This window comes from Hippopotamus amphibius, chromosome 13, assembly GCF_030028045.1.
Source record: "Hippopotamus amphibius kiboko isolate mHipAmp2 chromosome 13, mHipAmp2.hap2, whole genome shotgun sequence".
In the NCBI taxonomy this organism is placed as follows: domain Eukaryota; kingdom Metazoa; phylum Chordata; class Mammalia; order Artiodactyla; family Hippopotamidae; genus Hippopotamus; species Hippopotamus amphibius.
The window spans coordinates 63,435,935-63,462,369 of NC_080198.1; the positions used below are offsets into that span (position 1 = coordinate 63,435,935).

General features: G+C 32.6%; 1 protein-coding gene across 2 annotated transcripts in view; it reads right to left on the minus strand.

The window, feature by feature from the left end:
* FAT4 (FAT atypical cadherin 4) overlaps positions 1 to 26,435 on the minus strand; it is a 178,279-nt gene that overhangs the window by 20,715 nt on the left and 131,129 nt on the right. For both annotated transcript variants that reach the window (XR_009048802.1, XM_057706084.1), the window contains exons 10-16: positions 20,697 to 20,801; positions 16,304 to 16,611; positions 11,189 to 11,274; positions 9,977 to 10,156; positions 6,918 to 7,042; positions 5,099 to 5,316; positions 845 to 1,106 (exon numbers count right to left, since the gene is read on the minus strand). Coding sequence is in view for 1 of the 2 variants with exons in the window: in XM_057706084.1 (XP_057562067.1) it covers positions 845 to 1,106; positions 5,099 to 5,316; positions 6,918 to 7,042; positions 9,977 to 10,156; positions 11,189 to 11,274; positions 16,304 to 16,611; positions 20,697 to 20,801 (1,284 nt within the window). In the remaining variant the exon portion in view is untranslated. The remainder of the gene's footprint in view (positions 1 to 844; positions 1,107 to 5,098; positions 5,317 to 6,917; positions 7,043 to 9,976; positions 10,157 to 11,188; positions 11,275 to 16,303; positions 16,612 to 20,696; positions 20,802 to 26,435) is intronic.

A 26,435-nucleotide genomic window follows, 5' to 3' on the forward strand; every position in this document is an offset into this window, starting at 1 on the left:
AATACCTTCCCAGCTTATTTAGGCAAATCCTCTCTTGTCTTTCTCCAATGCATATTCCATGGTGTAGGCTGAAAGATCTTTAAGGTCACTGTATATCTGATTCTGATACTCTTGTGATTAATTTTTCAGTAACTTCCCATTGTTCCAAGAATGAGATCAAAATTGCCACATGGTCTAGAAGACCTTTCATTCTCCAAAAACTTCATCTTTCATCTGTGACATCAGCCCCCAACATTCTGGGTTCTGTGATCCTGACTTAATCTACTTTCTTCTCTTCAGTTCTCATCAGTAGAAATTAATTTTCATATTCTCCCATCCTCATCTTCATAGTTCAGATTTAAGTACAAATGTCAATTTCCAGAGAAGTTTCCCCTTCTCCATTTTTTTGACAATCTCTTAGAATTCTATATTTTTCCTTACGTCATTTATCATAAGTTAAAATAACATATTTACTTGTGTAATGATTTGATTGTCATTTTTCTTCCTTTCGGGACACTATATTCTATGAAAAGAGTGGCTATTTATTTAGTCCACCATTGTAGTTCGTGCCAAGTACCTACAGGGCTCTGTAAATATCTGTTATGTGAATGAACAAACAGATGAGTAAATGAATGAATGTATAAATAAATGGTGCACAAGGAAAGGATCAAAACGCTCTTGGCTGATTACAAACTTGGTAGAAAATGGTTTAAAAAAAGTGATGGCTGACACTTTATTACCAACTTTCTAAAGATAGTTATGATAGTCTTAGAGTTATTCTTAATGGACATTATCAGATATCCAACTACTTTTAGAGGAAAAATTTTACCTTTCTTTTGTGCCTCTACTCAACATAAGCATTTACCTGTTTGAGAATCTCGATGAGCTTGATTGGGAGGAATTCCTCCAAGAGATATAGTGAGCACATCGAGGCCACCAAAATCCTGAGTGGGGTGAATGATATCTCTGTTATAAATTCTGTCGATAGACAATACTGTGGCTGTTCCATTTTTTCCAATTAGAAAAGTATGCCAGTGGCCATCAGCAACATAGACTTCAGGAATATTTCTCTCCACTTTCCCAGCAATTCCTGCATCTGATGTAAAATGTACTTTGCCATTCTTAATCTGTAAAATGTATTAAAAATAATGCACAGTTAAATTATGAAATACTTGAATAAAAATAAAAGTGTAAAGAAACCTGAAAACATTGATCAATTTAAAGCAGAGAGAAAGGTTTAGGAGTCTAGTTGTGTTAGAGTATACCTTTACAATTTTAGGTAATATATACCTTCACATTTAATAGATATTCTTATATTTATAACTAATTTTTCAAGATGTATAGATTTATTTTCCAGAACACAATTGAGATCATAACAGGGTGAATACTCGTTTTAAGATAGGTAAATCACACCTTTTAATGAGTGCTTATATTTTAACGGCAATTGCAAGTTAAAAAAAATTGTTTAATAAATGGCCCATAGCTATCAAAAAATATTAAAACTATATCCAAACAGAGAAATCAAGGTTTAACTATAAATGAAGCACAGTTGGAAAAGTGAAGACAAATAAATTGTCTTACCTGTCATCTATTACACACTGGAATTTTATTTTAAAAAATCATGCTTACTATTTATATCATTTATTGAGATGACCACTGTGATGAACAAAGGGTGAGTTCTTAATAATGAGGTGTCTGGGCAAGTCTTTATTTTGGCTGTCTTCTAAAATTTATCTAAGGAGTATTTGGTTTCTTTTACTTTGCCCAGTAGAACATTGGGTAACAGGATGCTCTTACTCCAGTTTCCAGCTCCCAAGTTTCCACTTTTCAAAGTAGACACGTAGAAAATGAAATAATTTATAAGGCAGGATGAAAAGAGCATAATCCCATCACTACTGCCAGACAGAGCCGGTGCCTGGGCCGGGGGGATAAAGTGGCAATGAAAGGATGGATCCGTTTATTTTGTCACTCAGATCAAATGCTTTTTCTACATGCAACAAACACATCTGGTAGAACTAAAAATGAGTTCATTTTTTCTTTGTGGAAAATATGCCTAACACATTTACATACGTTATTCATAGTGTAATATTTTATTAAAGCAGTTTCTCCAGAGAATAATATATTCCAGTACTGAACCCAGGAAAAAAAAGTTGTGGTTAAATGACAATAACATCTCATCAAATGGGCAACGTCTCATGAAACACACAGTAAAAACAGCAACTCCTCTGTGGTTATAGCCAGAGTCCTTTTTGGAAAGAAGCCTTGGGAAGAGCCTTCTCCAAGCTCTGTGTTTCTCTTCTCATTGATTACAACATGTCATCCTTTCATGCGACCAATTTCTGATGAAAGGGTCCTTGGAACATACCATGGAGTGGGAAGAATAAGAATACACGTTTCCATTACAACATTCTTCAGGTTCCTCTTCTCCCCAATAATACTCTACCCAACTCTTCTATCCCCCCTCACTTTCAAAACACCATGCTCATTTTTTGCCCGGTTTTATTTATTCATAGACGGATTTGCTCATTTTTTTATTTTTGACTCTATACAGCTTGGAATCATCCCAATTCTGGTCGGCATACCTGGCCTCACTTCAAAACAAAAACAAACAAACAAATACACCAAAAACTAGAATTGATTTGGAGTAGAAACAAAGTCCATCATCTGGCATTATTACATTTCCAATTATGGAGATACACAAAGTGCCGTGAAAGAAGAGAGATTTGTGAAACACTTTAAAAACAGTGCAGGAACTGTTATAGATAAGAATGCTTTTCTTTTGTTTTTCTCTCTGAAATTTTCTCACCTTAGTTTCTTTTTTTATCTGAATTAAAAAAAAAAAAAAGAAAGAAAGAAAAGAAGGGGGAGAAAAAAAAGAGAGAGAGAGAAAAAGCAACTATCAGAACTGAGCCAAAAGAGATAGAAGAAAACCAGGGGCCTTGGTCACTGATAAGCTAATTGATAAATAACAGTCCATTCTAACTCGCTTCCTTGCCTGGATAAGCAGATCGGATTCCTGTCATCCAAGTAACTTGTCTACTTACAACAGCCACTCTCTTCCTGTCTATTCAGTTCTCCTTAATCATTGTTTCTTTTTAATCTATTTATCCCACCTGCCAAATCCCTTCATCTCTGAAAAATTGCCTTTCAAAACTTTCATACAAAAGAATTGTGAATTTTGGTCTGCTTGTTAGTCATTATTTTTATTCATTTTCCCTTCAGAAAAAAAGAAATCTCTTTCTAAGTGCTTGCTACCAACGCAACAAAATCTGGAGAAGTTGCATGCTGCTGTCCCGTTGGAAATGCAACATTTTATGGTGACAAAAAAGGATCCTGACATTCAGCTTCTTCCTTGAGGAAGAAAAATATTCCATCTCCGATTTCTTCAAGCACATTGTTTGTGTATCTCTTGGCTTAAAGAGATAACATACAGAAATATTCCATATGTCATTTAAATGGCACGAGAACTTGGAAGCAGCCTAACAATGCACAGACCTCCATGTCAAAGGCTCTCAATGCATATAAAAAATGTTTCTTGTAGAATATGAAGGTCTGCTTCTTTCTTTACTTTCTTTACTTCCCATACACTTTTCAATGAAAACTATAAACATCAAATAATAACATTATACAGTGACTTAGATGTTTTGTTTTGCAGTTACTCTATTAATTCTGGAATTGGGCTCTTTGTTTCAATAATGGAGGTAAAAATTATAACCTGAAGATATTCTCCAATTGGATTAGGGCAGAGTTTCTCAACCCCAGCATGACTGACATTTAGGCCTGGATGGTTCTTTCTTGTGGGGTGTTGTGTTGCGTGCCAAGGGATGTTTCGCAGCATATTTGACTTCCACCCACTAGATGCTGGTAGCTGTGCCCTCCCTCCTCCCCCTTCCCCAACAACCATGCCAATAAAAAATGTTTCCAGACTTTTCCAAATATCCTCTTAGGGGTTAAAAACACCCCCAGTTGAGAATGGCTGGGGGATTATGAGAATTCTGAAAGGATTGTTTTTTGTACTATTTAAAGGTATGTACAGGCCACATAACAACCAGAGTTAGCTTGGACAGAGAGAAATTTTCAGAATAAAGAAGCTGAAGTTTACAGGTGAAAGTCTGTTTCTATTTTTAGTGTTATATGTAAATTAAACCTAGTAATTATCTATGTATATTGCTTTTTACTTTATAAACTAAGCTTTCAGTAATTTTCAAAATATTGATTTATAAGTGAAAATAATTCAGGAAATCTGGGTTTGTTTTCTTAAGAATTTACTAAAATGCATATAAAAATTACCAGCAGATTTATAATATACTGAATGATATTAATAAAAAGTAGTCAATATAACTAAACTAAAAAAAAATGATGGTCTGAAAGATGAAGTCTTATTTGTGGGAAAGAAAGCAGAATAATCATTCTAGAAATTAAGAAAGCCAAGAGCTCACTGGAAATGCATATACAATGAAATTATCCACCAGTTTGGCAACTCATTTACAGTTGAGGAAAAAAAAATGTGTAAAAGCCTAATGATAAATCAATCATGAAATATAATGTTTCAAAAGTATTTATTTAGAAATTATTTGGAGACGTTAACTGACATTTTACTTACAGTAAAGTGCAAAGGTATTTAATTTTATAGGATTTACCTGAATACTGAATTGAATATATGTTCCAGGAGAAAGCCAGAAAATTTCAAACATTTTTTTATTCTAGTCATGCCAATTAATATATACATATCAGTGTTTGGAATAATTCTTGGAAAAACATATTTTTTCCATTTCAAAGACATATTATCTTTTTGTTTCACTCTGTTTAAAAGTAGGGTAAAAACAATATAAATTTTTATCTGGCAAAATAGATTGCAACAAATTCTTGCTTTGCTGGCCTACCCAGCAGTGGTCTCTACTCTAAACAAAAGTGTTTAGAAACCAAACCATTCAGATCTTTGTTACTCTGGCCAATGCCTGAGGAATAGTTAAGATAGATGATATTGGAATAGTGCCCAGCATCAGTCGGAACTCTAATGGGTTGTGAAGAAAAGGATGGAAATTATGGGAGAAGTGATTTAAACCATGACACAGCAGGCGGTCTAATCAAATGAAGTCACCATTAGCTTTCATCTTACCTTCACAGTAGTGTAATTGCTGCTTTCTTGGATATGGATTAAAATGCCATTCTCGCTTCTTGTCCTGAATTTTACTTCCAGACTGTTCACACCAAAAGGCTCCAACACAGCACCTCGGATGCTCTGTCTCAACAAATATTCCCGTTTCTCATTCTGACTCATGTGGTAGTCTAAGCGCCCTTTGCCTTCTAATGACAAGGCTGTGTCAGGAGTAATAGCTGAAAACCAATGAAGAAAGAGAAACATGAACGCATCCAGCAGGCATTTCTTAAAGAGCTTCTTTGGTGACAAAAATTATAAAAAAAGAACAATGAAAATATTAAGTCTTTGAAACTAGTGTCCCCCAATCCTTCTTTGAAAAAATAATTTCCACCTGTGAATTACTGTGTAACTTGATTTCAAATGCTTCAATCCATTTCGGAACCATGAAATGTAAAACATTTTATGACAATTATTTATTTTAAAAATATTCATTAAAATATTCGATACATGCTATATACATTATGGATACCCTAAGAGGCAGCCACATGTTAGAAATATACTCTTTGTGATCTTTAAGGCCTCCAACATGGAAAATCTGAACAAAGAAGTGTACAAATATTCATATCTGTAACAAACTTTATCAGTAGTAATAATCACATAGAATTTAATTTGTAATCATGTATAATCATCATATATAATTACAATTTTTCATAATCTGATAAAATGTTCACACTTCTGAAGTATATATGTGTTTTATAGCTAACAGAGCTAAAGAAAGGACAGAAAGAAAATGAGTTCAAAGGATTTCAGCATTGAATGGTACATTTTAAGAAGGTAAACTTTGTAGTATGTGAATTATATCTCAATTTTTTAAAAAAAGAACTGCAGTCATTTCTGAAGTGAGTGACGTTTTATTTTCCAAATATAATTGGGTTCTTACTAAATACTCATTACTTTAAAAAATATCATGTGACAATATATTTTTCTATGTTTTGATTTTATCCTAAATAAACACAATTATACCCCTGCTACTAAGATCTTTTTGATGATAGTATACACTTAATTTAATCACAAATTTCTATTCACCCTCATATTATAATAGAATCAAATGACTATTTAAAAAGTGGTTGGATAAGTGCCATGATTTAAGTAGTAACTACTTATCTGAAAATAAAGCAATTTTTATAAAAGAGACTCCATTAGGATTATTTAGTGGCATATACAGCTTGAAATTAGAGAATGCCATGCTCTAATGAAGGCCTGAACATCATTAATGTCTTTATTAACAGTATTATTAGGACTTAGAAACAAGTAACTAATAAAAGAATTTAAAAAGCAATATTTGAAACCAAGTCCAATAATTGAAATTTAAAATTTTGAACTATAATAGATTTTATTGCCATTGGATGTTTTGAACTCAGTGTTCAGTGATTTAGTATTTATACTTTTCAACCAAATTCAACATATTCACCAGAGAAATATCCCCTTAAGGCGGATAATATTAAGCCAAAGCCTGAATATAGCCCCTGGCCTTGTAAATTGCCTAGCATTCCTATGGGTAAAACAAAAATAACTAAACGATATATTTATAAAATGGAAATGAAGGACATATTTAGTAAATAATTCTAAAAGGATTTCACTCTTCCTCAGGTTAAAAACATGAATTAAAAAATGTCACTGAATTTTACTAATTACTGCCCATTTAATATTTTTAATATTTAGAATCAAAACATAATTGTTTTAATTCAATTACATATGTTTATCACATATATTTGCATATATTTATACTTTCCATGGTTATTATAATTTCCACTGGAAGATGAAACAGGTTGCATACATTTTTCACAGTATTTCCCAGTCAGTCCTTCTCTGCAGTGACACTGCTGCCATGACCAGTAATCCGTACACGTGCCACCATGTTGGCAGGGACTGTGAGTACAAGCGCCTTCTAGTCTAGGGCATCTAAAATAAAATCAGAATAAACACACATAAAGCATAAAACCAGCTGGGGGGGAAATTTGTTAAAATTATACATAAACTTTTATTTACCTGCTTAGTTTTCATGAACTGAATTCTTTGAAAGTTAGGTTACAACTCTATGTGAAGCATCTAATCAAACTACAAGTTGTCCTGTAACACATGCCCTGTCTCATTCATAACGGAGATTAAGCACAATAACATCTCACACAATAAAGAAAAAGAGGTGGTGATTTCTTCTTTAAGTCAATTCTTAATTGAGCAAAACTTCTTGGTCAAATAAACACTTTGGTTCATGTGCTCTCGGGCCACTTGTTTATTAGAATACCCACTTGTTTATCTGCATACCCCAGAGGAGATGCAACTAATGTTTACTGAATGGTTACTACATGCCAAGCACTGTTCTAAGCATGGAGATAAAGTGATGAAAAAAATCCATGTATTCACAGAATATTTATTTTTCCTTACGGGGAAGACAGACAAAAAAAAAATTAGATAAATGTGTATGTTAGAAAGAAGGAAGTTCTATGGGAAAATTAAGGCAGAGAAAGGAGATGGGATTTTTGGGGGGATTGCTGGATCTCTAGGTTAGGCAGTGAAGGAAGGATCTGTTTTGGTAAAGTCCTAAACAAAATAAGAGAGCAAAGTATATCTGATAGGAGGTCATTCCAGGCAGAGGAAAGAGCCAAGTGAGGCATTCCTGAAGTGAAAGTGCCCTTTGCATGTCTGAGGACCACCAAGTGGCCCAATATAGTCAGAGTAGTGTAAACAAGGAGAAGAGTAGGTAGATAATGGTGAGGAAGTTAAGGGTGTGAAAAGAACCATGTCAGAAATGGCTGGGCCCGTGACCTGAGGACCTCCACATTTGCCGCCCATGCTGGACGTCTGCTGAACACTCTAAATTAAAACCACTGGATAGCTGCTGAGTTGCAAAAAGGAGAGAATAATGCTGAGAACCGGGACTTTTCCTGGACTAAAGAAAACAAACTTTTCCCCAGTAACAAATGAGATGTGCTCCATAACCCAATCATATGTACAGAATAATTTTACCCTCTAGTCCAAATTCTGCATTAATTTCCCTCTTCTCCCGATAAAAAAAACCCAGCCCATTTTCTTCTGGTGGGACATTACTTTGGGTTCCTCTGGAATCTGTGATCCCTGAGTTGCAATTCTAAGACCCCAAATAAACTGACTTTATACCTTTTTACTCGGTCCTTTCGGTTGACAAGAGGGAGGTCAGCCTTATGAGTCAAGGTAAGAACTGACCTCGTTTTTATTTTATTTCTTTTTCTTTTTTTTAAATTTTTATTTTATATTGGAGGATAGTTGATTAAGAACAATGTGTTTGTTTCAGGTGTACAGCAAAGTGATTCAGTTATACATATACATGTATCTATTCTTTTTCAAATTCATTTCATATTCAGGTTATTACAGACCACTGAGCAGAGTTCCCTATGCTACAATAGGTCCTTGTTGGTTATCTATTTTAAATATAGCAGATTGACATGACTTCTGTTTTTAAAATGTCATTCTGTTTGCTGGTGGATTGAATGTGGTTTGTCAGAAACAGAGGAGTCAAAGTGGTCTGAAAATTGTGGCTGACCTGGTGGGTGGACTGAGTTATTATTACCTGAGATTGGAAAACCTGGAAGGAGTGGGTTTGGGAAGAGTCAGGAAGGAAGGAAGGAAGTTTTAAACTTAAGTTTGAAATACTTGTTAGAAATACACACAGGATATTCTGTATGCTGTTGGATATCAGAGTCTAAAGTTCAGAGGAGAGGTCACGTTTAAGATCAACATCTCAGACTCATCAGCTTTAGAGAAAGTACTTAAAACCAAGGACTATAAAAGATGACTTAAAAAAATGAATATAGATACAAAAGAGAAGAGGTTAAGGAGATGAGAAGGAGAATCAGAGTAGAAAACCAGAGGTGTACCGTGTGCTGGTGCATAAATTAGTAAAGTTGTTCTCAGTGTTGCTAAAGTTCAAATAAGATGAGATTTGACCATTGATTTTAGCAACACAGGGGTTATTGATTACTTTGACAAAGATAGAACCATGGGAAAATGGGATTAACCAAGTTTAAAAAAAATAAAATAAAATGGGAGAAATAGCAGCCTGAATTGAAATGAGAAAAGAAACACTGTTTAGAAAGCTGGAGTACTGTTTTAAGAAGGTTTTGGGGGGATGGAGCCTATCATATAAAAAGGTGGGAGTGAGAACAGTTCATTCAAAAATAGGATATAGGGTAGATATAGGCTGCATGGGCAGAGGTGGAGGAATGAGCTTTGGGAGCTTTGTTTTGATTGCCTCAATTTTCTGAGTAAGTTAGGAAGCAAATTCATTAGCTGGGAAAAGCATGCGGGAGATGATGTTTGAGGTTTGTAGAGAGAAGAGGCATGGTATAGTTACTGAGGAAGTGGAACGTGACTAAACTAGGGGAATATAACATATTGCCAGGCATTAATTATGGCTGCACTAGGAGCTAGTAATCAAGAATTTAAAGAGACTATGAACTCCTCAAGAGCAAGGATCAGCCTTGTCTGTTTATTTGACTCTAGCGCCAGGACAAAAGAATATGTACATTTATATGAAAACTATTTAATTTCAAATAGCTTCTGTACATATTATTGCTAACACATATATTACTATGTGCCAAGTTCCTTTCTATGTGATTTACTTACTTAACTCATATAGTCTTCACAACTCTGTAAGGTAAAGTATATACATACATATATGCACACAGTTATATGTTTTCCCCAAATTTCACAGCGACACATAAATAATTAACATTCAAAACAGCATAAAACATTTGGTATTTGCAGGGCGCTGGGGACAAGAATTTCATCTTTTGATGCTCGATTATCATACACTTGTGGTACTTTTCTTTGAAATAGTAAGAAATAAAGTTGCCATACTGATCCAGGATGCCTTGCGCTGCTAGAGCTTGGCTGGGCTCCAGAGGCCTTCCATTAACAGCAAACTCCATTATACACCCGACAAAATCGTGGCTTTCCACGTGTCCTCTCCTTTGAAGGATTGGGTCTAGCGATCTGATACCTCCAACTGTGACTCGATTTGGCTGAACATCAAGAGTCCTACACAAGGAACGAAAGATACATGTATTAGGACCAATACAATAGATTTCAGTAGAATGTTTAGTCTAAGAAGAGGTGACTATAATTGGGACCGACACATATGCACTAATATGCATAAAATAGATAACTAATAAGAACCTGCTGTACAGCACAGAGAACTCCACTTCCATGTACAGTAGAAACTAACACAACATTGTAAAACAACTATATCCCAATTAAAAACAAAAGAATAGGTGATTCTAACTTTTTCTGGCATGTATTAAAGCATGGCACATTTGAATGGGAAACATTACCTATAGGTGCATGTCCTCTAAATAGATACCTACAGGATTGTTAGATTTTCAGGGTACGAAAAATAACAAAACTCATGGAAATAAAATTTTCGGTTAATAAAAACAATGAGATGTGTGTAACAATGTAGACTCCTAGAGAAGGAGCATACTATCAGAAAGACAATAAAATGCAGTGGAAGTAACAACCCTAATATTAACACCAGATTACACCTTCCCTTCACTACAGAGATGATAAGGAATGCCAATAAGTTGATTAAAGCAAATGAATGATGTGTCACTATTTCTTTTTCTCTATTACTGTTTCTATCAAAATCACTCCTGTTTTAGGTGTGGTAATGTATTTCACCTTCAGGTGCCATTGAAAAATATCTGCCAATCATTGTCACATACAACTTTCAGAAAATACATTTAAAAGAAGTGGGATCCTTATCCTAACCTTCTTGCAGAACCCAGGTCACATGCAACTATTTCATGAAGCTTCTTAAAGAAGATAGGCTGTGTTCACCTTCCCTTTCTCTAGCTTTATCCTCATCTGTATCACTTCATTTTTACACTCTTTTTACACATTTTGTAGACTAATTATTAACTTTTTATTTTACAGCATGGGGAAAATCCCTTTGGAGAGCAGAAAATATCTTAAACTTTTGTATAATACTGAGCATAATACAATGATTTTTAAGGTATAATTTCACTTTGAATGTCAAGTAATAATAAAGATCAAACTACTAATTTTACTTACCAGTCATCTGAAACGGCCACATTACTGACAGTGCAGTATCCTGGTTCTTGGTTCTCAGAACAAGAGTCCACAGTTAAGGATGCTGCCTGTAAAGCAAGAGAAAGAAATGCTCAGTTTGGATTCTACTGTCCCCATTGTTCTTTTCAGCCAGCACCACCCAGGACTTGTTTCTATGTGGATATGATTTTAAGGTTGAAATAATTTTTGATGTAGTATAATATAATTATAATATACGCTCAAATTAAGGGTACATATTTCTATGATGTATCTAAAAGCTAAAATTGTGAAATTATTACATGTAGGAAGTGAGAGGGTACTTTAAAAAAATCTTCTCCAGCCCCCTTCTTTTATAGAAGAAAGAATAAAAATGTCATTAACGTCTCTTAGGATATCATACATTAGCTCTGGGATAGCTTCCTGGGATTACAATCTTAAGTGTTTATCCAACTATTCCAACAAATAAAAAAAAATGATTCCTAATTTTCAAAAGTCTACTTCCAATAATAGTTCAGTCAGATTCACTAAAAGATCTGTGAAGATAGTAATACTTGTATCAAATATAGAGCTGGAGATAATTTAAACAAGTCAATTAGATGCTCTTTTCATTTATAAGAATCATTATAAATGGCATATTATAGCATATTTATGTATAATCTGAGTGCATTAATATATTTTGCTATACAGTAGACACCAATAATATTTAAATCACAACTAACAGTAATTGTTTTACAGGGATGCATATTCCCCTGAGACAAAAGTCTTCTATTTAGTAGGACATATTAATATTCCATTTGATCAATAAACAAAATCATCAAGGACCAAGAATATGATGGAAGTCAGGACTCTCTATATTGGGCAATGGCCACTGGGGATGGCTGTGGTGCAGTTTAAGACCAAGGTTGTTGCATATCCATGTTAGTCTGTGCTCTGCAAGGCTGTTGTGATGCTCTTCCTTTGTTTCCCAGACTGCAGTGAAATTCTGCAAAACTCTGGATATTTTAATTGTTGAGATTATAAAGTTGATATTCAGAGTGTGGTATTTCAGAACATGGCCAGTAATTCATAGAAGAGGCCTAACCCCAAATTCAGAAACACAAAAGGACTGAGGGTTTCTCCTGATGCAGAAAATCAAAAGTTCTACCTAAATGTATTTGAATACCACAGGACAAGACTAATCCAACTTTGTCCATTTGTGTAGCAGAAAAATAAATACTATGAAAGCATTTATAAGAATAATTGTCATTTGAGGTTAATTTTAATGAAAGCAAAGCAAATGTAGGAAACAACACAGGGAGGTTAAGCAAGTTAACTAACATTACCTTTGACTTAAATGCAAAAGTATCAGGTTTTCTGTCTTCTTTCATTATGTATGGAAATGATTTGTTTCCTTAATATCACCTTTTTATTGGTATTGCATATGATTTTGAGGGATTGGCCATAAAATATATATATTTAGGACTTGTAAAAGTATATCTTAAATACCTCACATTTCAGAAATAATAAACAGGACCAATTGATACTTATTGTGCATCAAGTATTACTGGCTATTTTAAAATATTTCTATAAGTTAACTATTGTAACTGATTATAAACTCCATACAACAAACTCTAATAAGCCACATAATTTTTTTGCCACCTTCTTGAAGAAATTATAATAAATAGGGAACATGTACACTTCCAATTCTATGTCAAGACTTTCATGCCCTGTTGAGTTAACTCTTTCCATAGTTAATTTTTTCCCGGGATATATACAACTGAGTGACTTTCAATCTCAAAAGAGGTATTAGGTTTCTATAACGCAATGTATGTTTATGTTGACTATTAATTTAAGCACAATTCCTTTCAATTTACTTCTAAAAAAAAAATGTTAACCCATCTCTACGTATACTATGTAAGGTAACCATACATTCTAGAGATCCCTAAAGTTATTACAAGCTGGAGAGTATCACATGGATATCTATAAATGCTTTAATCAGGAAAAAAAAAACCTGGCATAATGGTATCATATCTTCATCAGTGTTAATACTTAATATATTTTTCTTATTCCTAAAAGCTTGGTGATACAACTCAAAGGGAAAAATACCTGAGGGAAAGTTTTATTTGAATAATAGCTCATTCAATTTAATCTTCAGAGTTAAATGCACCTTCTTTTACTGTTGAATTTTTCTACCACTACCGCTGTAAATTAAGATGTTTTTATCTTGTCTATGCAACAATTCAAAGCAGAGAAGTTAATGATTTTGCCAGTTTCCAAAAAAATTCCTTTTGAACTGTAGAAAACGACAGATTCAAAATCCAGTAGGGGCCTTATTTTGGATGTTTTCTGAAATAGGGACAGAATTTTCCTATGACTGAAGTAATAATTACAAAGGCATTTTTTCCCCACATTTTGTATTATACAAAACCTGATGACTTTGGTGACATATTACAAATGAACTGAAATAACTTTTTTCTCTCTCCCTTTGGACATATCTCATGGTGCCTCTTTCTCTGTTCTCCCTCTTGCTCCCAAGGCCTTCTTTAATAAAATTAAATGTTTATGAAATGTAAGAGGACCTCAGAGGTCATCAGGTAAAATCCTCTATTCTACATGAGCCCACTGACAACATCTTAGCAACATGGTTACTGTACATATGCTTAGAGGGTTGGGGTGAGTGGTATCTACTACACCATTAGGCTCCCCTGTCAGTATTAGAAAATCATTATGGCTAATGTAAGCACCAATCTACATATACACAGCCAGGCTCCACGTTTGTTCTAATTCTGTCAGATCCAATATGACTGGGTACATCAATAATTAGGGACACTGGAATTTTCTAAATCCCTATTTTCCTAGAGATCTTCCTCTAAGCACACTAGTTTGATATTACCTTGGTGTAAAAAAATCTCAGGCAGAAATGAGCATAGTAACCTATTATTAATCTGGAAAATTATTTCTAAGATGTGTCTGTTATACCTCTACTAAGATTTATTAAGCACCTTTTCATATAAAATGTATACAATTTTAGATATAATTTATATTAATATTTGTAATAATACTAAAATGTGGAGGTATTATCTTCACATTTTGATTTTCTATCCAATTCCTTTCCAATAAACAAAGCCATCCTGAATTACTATCAAATCAGGCCTCCAAATGAATACTTTTCAATAGATTTTTTTAAATAGATTATTTTTAGACTCTAAATTCTCTTAATTATAATTATTATGACTAAATTTTATTCTTGTTTTATTCTCATTTTCAGTGTTGGGGTAATTTTATTAAGTAAACACTTTATAAATTAAATGTATTAGAAAAAAGTTGCAGTTATAGAATATTAACACCAAGTTCATAAGGAAATGAAAAACAATATAGAATTTAAATAATTCATAAATTTGTAGTCCTTTTTCTGTTTTCTCACCTCTCATTATATTCAAATAGCATACATCTAATAATCTAGTAGGGTCCTGAAAGCAACACAATGGATGTGGTGATATCAACCAATAAAACATCTGAACAGCTAGGCTCGATCATGCTGACACAATCATCTGGTCACTTTAGGGCTAATTACTAGTCTCTTTTTGTTCCATAATTGGAAATAGTTCTGTATTTTAAAAGCGGTTTAGATCTTCTTTAATGTAATAATTAGAGTGAAGGAGAGAAAAGCCCTTGTATGTGATGCCAATTCAACATAGATTTAAAGTATTCTTGAGAACAAATGGAGAATTTTGTCCTTTGATAAAGACTACTTGTTATCCATATTTGTCAGAAAAAAATGTAATGCTATAAGGTAGCTTCTGTCTTGTATCTTTATGAAGTTGGTAATTATAGAGGGCACACAATTTTAGCTTTTAAAATTAACTATGGGTCACAGAAAAAGCTAGCAAAAACATGGTAAAAACATTTTCAATATTGTTTCTGCAAGTTGCTTACATGGAGTCCGACAATAGAACGTATTCCCAAAATTTAGTGGCAAAAATACTTCTTTCACATGATTCATTTGATCCGTCTCAGAACTATATAATTACCATATTTTTCACATTTTTTCTAGCTTACCATAGAGCCAAGAGGTAAAACTATAATCATTTAGATCCTAACTTTCATTTAAAAAAATTTCAGAGTATTTATTTTGTTCTTTTTCTTTTAATCCCTTAACCATTGGTTTAATACTTTAACCACTGGTTTAATACTTTAACCATTCTATTCCATTTTTGCAGCGAAACAGAAATTTTTAAGAGCAGTTATGATTTTAAAAGGTCAGCGTTAAGATCCAAAAATATTTTAGGATCACTTTTGTTACCAGTTACTTTTTCAAAAATCTTTGATAGTTGTTGAAGATGGAGGGAACTATGGAGAGAGGGTTGGGATAAATAAATAAATGAATAAATAAATAAATCCTTCCATTCTATTATTCTGTGTCAAATGTTTTCAAACATTAACAGGGAAAAGATATGATGCATTTCCCTTTATAAAGAAAAGTACTTGTTTAATGAACACAAATGAGAAATGTGTACCCTTCTCGTTATAACGAGAGCCATATAATGCAATGAAATATAATAAGGAAATCTTGGATTTTACTGCGTTATAATTCTGAGAATACCGAATAGTCAAAAACCAATACTTCATCCTAACACAATTTCATGTCATAGACCTCACAGGATACTGGAGTGCTGGTACAATAAGGATTATTACCTACTATTCTGAAATATGTGTTGTGTCATATTTTATCAGTAATTTATTTGTAGAAAAGTTTCCCTGTTTGTTTTTAAATCATTTCTTCAGTTTGGGCAAGGATACTTAGAAAAGCAAAGGAGCCATTTCAAGTACAGTTCTGCCACGGCCTTAAAAATGTATTCAATATAAGAAATGTACCAAATGGAATGTTTATGCACTAGGATATTTTCTCTCCTTCATTCCCTTTTGTTTTTGAGATGAGTTGTTTTTGCGACAAAGCTCTCATGAGCAAAAGAAGAATGTTACGCATTTGCTGCTGTAGTTCATAACAAAATTGGACACATAATGAATACACATAATTGAACTCACTTTCCACCACAATTCATGCTTGAACTTTTCGTTTCCAGCCTGATTGACTGGGTATACAGTAAGACAAATTTTACTGTGGAATGAATATCTTACCATCCCTGCCCTCCGGGCAATCACAGTGTGAAAATGTCCATCTGACACTTTCTTCATGGTGGTGAGTTTATAGGTGCCACTGCCTAAATTATAAGAGAATCTTAGTCTTTCTTCAGCAATTTCAAGGGCCAAAAACTCAGCTCGATCCCCTGTCTGGTTGTCATAGTTGTAAAGTAATAAAGCATGACTTTTAATAGTTGCAAATTTGACATAAATATAGTTGTTATTGGGGTCCAAACTGGGAAATTCCATGTATGACAACTCCTCAAATCCGTAACTATTCAACTCGCAGTGTTTTCCAAAGACACCTGTAGATGGGAGAATTGACAAATTGACACATCACATTTAAAGTTTTATTAAAAGACTTTGATTAAAATATCTTTAGGTAACAATAATGAATCATGCTTTTAATAACTTTCTATTACTCTCCAAAGAATATTGTCTAAATTTATTTGAAATAGAAAACAAAACGATGATCTCTAAAGCATATAAGAAATGATAAACTGGTGTAATTACTTTTCTTTGGCCAATATGGAAACATATTTAATATATGCCTCACTTTAAAAAATTCGAATAGTAGAATGGAGTAGGTGTGAAGAGATTTCTTTTCTGAAAAACTTTCAAAGTTCATTTATCAATCTTTTTAAAGTTTAATATGCTGAAATTCTCAACCAAGTTATTTCTTTCTTAATATACAAATTCTTGAAAACAATTTTAACTCAGTTAAAGATGGTAAATTTTGTTTTGACTTAAAAAACAATCAGTCCCTGTACTTGTGGTATTTTCAAGTCACAAAATTAAGGAAAGGAATCGCTGCCTTTAGGGAAGAAAATAACTGTTGTAAGTTTTTATCTCTTTCTTGTCTTATACCCTCTTTGGGTATGATTTACAGCAGCTACTTTGAAATAGCTTTCTGTTTTTCTGAAACCCAGCATTCCCACTTGTTTGTGCTGGTTCTTTTTCAAACTTGGAAAATGAGTTTTATTGATGCTACAATGCTACGCCAAAATTCTTTTCCCACAAATATTAATAGACTGTAGCAAATGATCGGAAAATTAACTCATGCCAATACATCACAATTCTTGTTAACTTGCAAAGGTTTCATTCCTTCATTTTGGCTGTACATCTCATGTAAATGCATTAAATTTAGATGCAGGGAATTGTTCTGTTAGAAGAAATCAATGTCATCATTTTACAGAATACTTAAACCTTGTCCAAGGTCATAGAACTATGGGAGACAGAGCCAAAATTTTAGGCCAGATCTACTGATTGTCTAGTTGTTTTGACTACAGCACATTTTATATCCAAATGTTCTTTAAATTAAAATGGCCTAGAATTTCCTTGTGTCATTTATCTTTCCTTTATCTGTAAAGGCCTAGATAATATTCATCATAAATGAGTAGGAAATCTATATAATTTATTTTTAATCATTAAAGTTAAAGAAAAGATAAAGAAAATATAGGAATTATATGTATTATATACATCATATATATTATATATGGCATATGTTTATTTATATATATCAAAAATATATCTATCACACAGTATTCATATTTTATATAAAATTTATATTTGTATATAATGAAATTCCAAGTTTATTTATATTAAATATATTTTTATTGTATATACATTATTTATATATGCAGAATGCATAGTCAAAGTTAAATAGAAAGGAAAAATAAAGCATACAAATAAAATAGATTATTAGAAATTTTTACTATGTGCTCCTTCAGGTCTCTTATGATTAAATTTTAATAAGTCTGTGAAAATACTTAAAATTTGAATATAAATATCTGTAGAAAGTATATGGATACTGGAAAGATGTGCTATGTTTTATTTAAATTGATACTGTACTTTCAAATATGATAGTATTTTTTAAGGTTTTTGTTATTGTTTCTAGAGAAATGTAAATTTTTGTCTTTGAAATAATTTTAAAGAGGATTTCAAAACTGCCTTCCAAATGGAATGCCATGAAATAAATCTACATAAAGGTGAAAAGAAATTATTTAAATTACTTTAGTAAGAAATATTTTGTGTGTGTACGAAGTTATATACATATATAAAGCTATAACTATACAGATTCTCTTTTATAAAGTCTTAAGCACTTTATGTTTTTTCTAAAACATAAGCTAAAAAAAAATCTAAAAATTAAAAAATATTAAGTCCAAACAGCAAATCTTTCACTGATGAGAAGGTAAACAGTGCAAATTTTTTTCAACTTTAAAATTATAGTTAAGATGTTATTTTATAGGATGCATATGTGACTACCTCCAGCTATCTATTTGAAGCATTCCATCTGCCATTTTTTTGTATGTTTCATCCACATTCAATTTGTAAAAGACAATACTTCTTCCTTTCAATTCTATCTCTCTTTTCTCAAATCTGTATTGTTTCAAGGTGTTTTGTTTTGTTTTCTTTTATAAGGCTTCTGTTCCCAACTGACAATGTCTAAGTTTAAACAATGTTTTTTTGACTTTGCCACTGGAAAGAATAGGGGGGTAAACATGCACTGCCAGCTACATGTGATCTGTCTCTATTTTAATTTATGTTATTGTGCTAATCCCCTACCCCCAAGGATCTCTGGTATGGTGAGAAGAAGGTTTATTTGGACACCAAACCACTTTCACCCAACAGGCAATCACTGTTGTATCAGCCACATTGCAGCAACAATTTGTTTTTATTTCTTATCAACTATCTTTTATCCTCATACGTACAAATGGAATGCAAAAGAATCCCTAAAAATGTAAAATCCTTTGTTCAGTCACTTGAAAATAATTTTTCCACTTTCCACTCCAATCCCCTTATCCTTCCTTCCAAAACACAAGTTAAACCATGAAACTTGGTTGTGGTTATTTGTAGAAAGCAGCATCCTTTATTTAAAATGGATAACCAACAAGGACCTGCTGAACAGCACAGGGAATTCTGCTCAATATTATGTAACAACCTAAATGGGAAAAGAATTTGAAAAAGAATGGATACATATATATGTATCAATGAATTACTTTGCTGTATGCCTGAAACCAATACAACATTGTTAATCTACTATACTTCAATATAAAATAAAAAGTTAAAAATAAAAATAAATCATTGAAAGAAAGACGTATTAGGAACTCTAACATTGTGGCTATTTCGACCTTGATCTACCTTTTACTGCTTCAAGGGCATTGTTAGTGAGAATCTCAAGGAAATTTTAAAAAAGAGAGGTACTATGAATATCATCCTGGACTGAAAGTAAAATTGTGTTCTAGTCACTATATCATTTGGGGGTACTTTTGTTTTCATTGTTTGACTGTAGACAAAGCCCTCAAATTCTGGGCCTCAGAACCATTGCTAAAATACAAGGCTCACAATTAGACTTTTTATATTGTTTTTCTTTATCATTCTTTTGATATTGTGCTTTAGAAAAACAAAACTAGATAGTCATGGAATTACTTGAAAATGAATTAATGTTACATTTACTGGTTACTAGAAATCTCAGATTATTTTTAAGTTCTATTCTCTACTATATATGGAGATTCACTTTTCAGGTCCATATAGCACTATACTATATATATTCAAAGAAAGACTAGAAAAAAGCCTTCTCTTCTTTTGCTTACGGAGAAAGACAGGGTCTCTAACTACTGCAGGACCTCTGGAGAGGAATACCATAATGTGGAGCATTCCTTTAAATAAATGGAATAATCACCAACCTATGAAACCCAATTAAAATAAAAGCTTCCTGCAAAACTGTTATAGTTCTTGGCTGTCTCAGTGCTGGGTAACATTTGGGTGATACCTGGAAGGAATCTTTTAATTCATTCCAGTATGATGAATAAATATATATGCATACAAAAAAATTCTCCTTAACAATTTTCTTCCTTAACAGAAGACATTATGCTGAATTTTGATTAGTTACACTATACTATCTACAAAGCCTATATTAAAAATTGCATGTCAAGTTACCAAATCCTTCTAACTGAAGCGGTTGAATTAATGCAAAAAACAAATATACATATAAAAAAAAGCAAAACAAAACAAAAACGTTTTGACTATTCTTAAAGATTTTAGTAGAAAGTGATATCAAGTAGTGCTTAAAGGATTTTACGTTTGATAGGTTCTAGGCTAAAAAGAAGGCATCCACAAGTTTTTGAGAGGAAACGTCCTAAGGAGACAATGTCAGATTTAATTCTCTTGGGTTGATTATTTTTCTAATAATGAACAAAACAATATATTCGATGGAATTTCCATAATTAACTTAGCAAATATTAAACCTTTGAGATTTTATTTTGCTAAAACCTCCTGTGTAAAACAGCTAACATTTTCTTAATCACTCCAAGACACAATAAAACAAAATTGCTAAGCTGTGCATCAAAATAGGTTGATATTTTTATATCAACAACTAAGTTATACTCACCAAATGGACAATGGCAATAGTATGACTCCACACCACTTTGGCAGGAACCACCATTAAAGCAGGGGTTGCATTCACAGTAATTGACGGAAGATTCACACATTTTCCCTGAAAAGTATCAAACTTGTTTAAAAAAATTTTTACATAAATATATTAACACCATTATTGCATAACCATATGTGATAATTTATCCTGAGAGATCCTATCTTTGGAGAAAAGAAATATAGGAACATTCTACTTGACATGAGGACATTGGAATATTATATCAGAGTTCAAAGTCTTATTCAGTTGTCCTACTGTAAAGATGTGCATTATAATATTTAGGAAGTAATTTACATAATCAACTTGGAAGGAAATACTGTTTTCAGGGAAATCACAAATGGTGAACATATTTAAATGTTTTCACTGAATTTATTTTCTCTTGTCGATGCCATTTCATTTTTCATATATTATAACTTGAGAGTTGAAACTTTTACAGTATAATTTTTACCATCGAGGTTTCCTTAACTCAGATTTTTTAAAGGTAAGAATGAATCTCACTCAGCCTATTTGCCAAATTACAATCCTTTCGGTCTCAATGAATATTCCTTAACTTTGACTTAACGTGTTGTAAAGTAGAATAAGAGATAAAAAAACACATCAAACACATTTCAAATACTTATTAAAATTTATTCTTGACTATAGATTATGTATGCTGTGTCTTTTTTCTAAAATGATAATACCTAACCAGCATATATTTCAGTGTACGAAGACTTTTCATACATCATCTTGTTAACTGAGGCTGTTAATATTGACCAAGTGCCTATTATGGACCAGGCATGCTAGAAGATGAAGGTATGATAGCCAAAAAGCACACAAGTGCCTTTACATGGTGTCTCCATTTTAGTGGGAGAAATTGATTCACACAACAGGAAACATATTTCACAGATGGAAAAGAGGCCTTTGGAGGATAATCTTTTGCCTAAGAAATTATAAATCTATGGTATGGACCGTTTTAGGTCTGCTCCCATATCCAAGTTTCAGACAGCTATGATTGAATAATTAATCACTAGGCACAATTCTGGTTATAAGGCCAGTCCTATTGGTCTTTTGTTAGTGTTGTAATGTTATGTGGTTTTTAAAATGTAAATATAAATTTGTTCTAATACCACTGTTCCATAACTTTGATTTATTAAAATAACATATTTGTTAGAATAGTTTTTTTTTCCAGTTCGAAGAAATAAGGAGATGTTTCTTAATTTCCTAAGAAACTAATGCATTTCTTAGAGTTCTTAATTTCCATTCATTGACAGAAGGGAGAGTTTATTGCTGCAAAGCTCTTTCCTACTTGCCAGCATGACAGCACTACTGCCTTTATTAAGTGTCTCATGAAAACACGTAAGTTTTATATGCACAACTAGACAATGTTGTGCATAGATAATTCATTTCATCATAAAACCTATGCTTGAAACACACTCAAAGTTTTTGTTTAATTTAGTTCTGTTTTCGTGGCTTGATTTTGTAGCCAGACTTGTTCTGGTTTGTTTGAAATTCTAAGTGTGAGTCAGATCTCAAGACACTGCTAACTGGACACAAATCTCTACATCATAGGGTCATAAACACATTTTTTCCTTTATAAATAAAATTGGGGATCTCCTTACAAGGCAAAACAGTACGATTTCAGAATATCTCACTATTCTAAGGGGAAATAATGAAAATAAACAAGTTACCAGTCTAGAAACACAGAAATTAAGTTTTAAGTATTTTAGCAATGGATCATACTGGAGAAACAGTCAGGACAAATTTATTCTAAGCCTGTAGAAGCTCTCACACCAGAGAGATGCCGTGTCATGGGAGATGTCTCTTCTCTGGTGTTTTCTAACTGGATTTGTGACAGATCGTTCTAGAGAATGAATTTTTTCCCCTTAATACAATACCAGTATCGCTTAATAGAGAACAAAAGAAGATCTATGGACTATACTATTGATTATTTATTGAGTAAAAAGTCACATCCCACTCTTTTCATTTTTTCCCACTGTAAGATTATATATAATTCTCACAAGCGCTGTTGTACTAAGTAAAGTTTTATTTTCTTCTTTTGCTTCCTTTTTTTTGAAAATTTCTTTTAGAGTTGTGTCAAAAGTAGCATATATGAAGGATATAGATTAATATGCTTTACAACTATGGTCAGTATAACCTTCATGTTATGAACACATATATGCAGGTTACAAAATCACAAACTTCACTTCCTGAAGACTGGAAATGGGGAACAAAGGCTAATCAATTGAGGGAGAGTGGTCACGTCCACTTCCTCAAATATTTGGACACGTGCTCTCCAAGAAAAATGTATGAGTTATAAAAACCCAAATCATTGATCCTGTAAATCACAACTACATATCTTTTTGAATCCTATTGGAAAAGACCACCTTAAGTCTTGGTTTAAACAACAAACAAAAGAAATTTAGGGTGTTTTAAAAATAATTATATAGATTAGTTATTTTATTTACCTCTTACAAAATAAGATTTTAACACAGACATCTGAGTTTAATTCAAACACAAACTATAAGCTATTTCACTTAGTCCAAAGTGAGAGGTGGAAAGAAACCTGAAAACGAGTAAGACTTACTCACATATTAAAACATAGAGTGATTACATAAATAAAAGCAGCTACAAACTGAGAAAATAGTAGTTTGAAAATGAATTTCTTTTAAAAGTTAAAATAAACTATCAGTAGAATCTGATTCTTTGAGTATACAACAATATAAATAGACACTGGTAGGAGAAAAAATTTCAGTCTTTCATCTGACATTTTACTTTAAGCCAGAGTTTTATTTTCTTATTTGTCAAAAATTTAAGAAATGATTTTTCTAGGGGTTATGCAAATTGAATTTATTGTTGAATTTCTGTAAAATAGTCTTATTTGTTGGTGTTAGAGTATTTACATTATTTACCACTCAAAAACTTAGTTTGAGTACTCCACTTAATGGGTAATATTTTATCTTACAATTAGTCAATTTCAAAGAGGTTGCCATACTAGATTCAAAGACACAGTTTGAAAACTCAAGGTTGCAATTTAAGTTATTTTTAAAAGAACTTTTTTTCTTTTATGTATAATAAAGATGTCATAATTTTACTTAGAATCAAAAGAAAACCTTTAAATGCATACTTCTAAGTTTGGAAAGTTTATGCTCTATTACCCACTTAGAAGTCAGCAGCAAATTCTGTATTAAATTTTAGTGTTAATGGCATAATGATTATCAGAGAATGCAGCATTTTGAATTACCCTAATATGCTTCTAGTACAAACAATCTGATGTGTTGGAGCACCCTGAAACACAATTTTGCATCATTAACTTAATTAATGCTGCAAGTCAATTAATACTTGTCAGTGCCTTGAGGCTTGGAAGTATGCTGATAGGATTTGCACAAAGAAGGGCATTTATGTCTGGAACTCAAGGAATCTTTTTCTCTTAAGATATGTTAACTGTCACAGTAGCTGTTTAGAGGAATAAACTGATCTCATTGCTTTGACATTCATCAATTAATGGTGTTGATATACATTATTTATTATAGATAGAAGGAGAGGTGCTTTGGGAAGTGTAAGCTCCTAGCACGTGGAGAATGGGAGTCCTTGACGATGAAAATGAATGCATAATAGGAGGCCAAGGTATATTCAGACTTTCCAAGATTATGGTTTAAACTTACAGGAAAAATTTACCATGTGTCTTCATGTTCTGGGGATAGAAGGTGTGATGAAGTGTTGAACATAAATCGGGTCTGATGTGATCGTCTATGATCTTTTCAGCAAGGGTATATATCCAAGTTTCACTCGTTCCAATAGCACATTTTAGTGTTAGATTAGGTAGAGCCAAGCTAAATTTATTCTTACCTGTTAAATTTAGCCACCCTATGGGGATACGATGATTTCTGATATCCCATAGTTTGTGTAGGCTTCAATTTAATAGCCTAGATCGTACATATGTTAGATCACCACAAGCGGTATTTTTGCACCTCTTGTATTTATACATAGAGGAGAAGGAAGACCATGTGGAACTAAGTCCATTTTATCTCTAAATTAATTATTTTATTAACAAACATAATTCCATAATACATACACACTATTTATTCTTAAAGTTTATGCTGATAAGCCTTTTTATTATTTTAGTAGAAAGTAGCTGTTTCTTGTATGCTATGTAAATACTGTATTTCCTATTATTATGATAGGCACTATGAAGATAGCTCATCTAAATATCCTGATCAATTAGTATTATGGTTTTTCACATGGAAACAAAGCAAAAATATTATGCTCAAATGAGAGTTTCTAGTAATAAAAGCAAAAGAAAAAAATGCTTTACCTCTGTATTTTAAAACATACACAAATACAATCTCAATGAGACTACAAATGATGATGTATAATGACACATATAATATCCTCGATAAGCTTACAAATACATGCTTATATTCCACAGAAATAAGATGCTTTTAAGCTACCAGAACTGTTATTAATACTTTAATAAGTTAATGTATCATTTGAGGCAAACTGTGTAATTCCACTTTTGGAAATAAAATGAAAACAAGAATTGAGCCCTTTATCCTGCCTGGTATGAGCCACTCCTCCGTACTTCACAGAAATCTTCATTTCACATCCACTCGCTAAAATTTGTTTATATTGTTTGGTTTCCTGGTCCCATGATCACTGACAACATTAATATATGACGGCTGTGATTTTAAAAGAATGACTCTTCGACACAACTCCCATTTTCGTGAAAGCAAACGTTTGCCAAGTTTCTTGGTAAAATTACTATGCACAACCTGTACATAACTTTACAGGCCTGGAAAAAAATTTCTTTTTATACTGTCAAGTGACATAAAAGTGATGAATGGACAAATCTCATCCTCCCCTGATAAATCAGGACTTACTAGAGAGCGTAGGAAAACTTCTCCTTGAGGGAATAAACTCCTGGCATTCCTCCAAATACCACACCTAAAATGCATCCAGATGTGTGAAAGTGAACAGGAAAGGTTAAAGGGGCTATGAACTAATTCTATTATGAGAGACCCAGATTTAGAAATAAGTTCCATATACATGCTGCCCTTTACAACACCATTCATTAATATGAAAGACAATGCAGGGGGTGCTGCACACAGAAACCCGGGAGCAGGAAGACCAATGCTGTGTGGTTACTGACTGTAATTGTGCTTTCTAATCAGTGTTCTCTTAAATGAAAGAAATGTCCGTTGGTACAGGAAAAGAAATATTAGCTTTGTAGTTATTAAGCTGATGTTTTCCTCCAGGATTTTCTTAACTTCCGAGGCATAAATAATGCAAAATATATCTTCTTTCAATTTACTGGGGCATATTGACAGTTGATGTAATTTCTTATACTATTAACCTCTGTGAAAATCTAGACATTAATTTTTCACATGTTCTAGACTATATTAAAATGTATTCATCTTTTCTAATATACACTACATATACTTAATCAAAGCTCCATTTAGTAATATAAAATTAAATTATAGGAAAATGTTCTTAACAGTGAATTATGAAGTGATTGTTAAGGGGAAAATGAAGGCTCACTATTTTTTTTCCTCTATTTCATTTTGGTTCTTTTTCTAGTAACTAAGAAAAACCCATTCAAAATACAATTTACACAAACTAATTTTTTCTAAAGTCATTAAATAAAAAATATTCGTATTCCATATTTATTATAGTCACAAACTTGAAAATAAACTTAAAAAATAAATATATCAGGGACACTGTGGC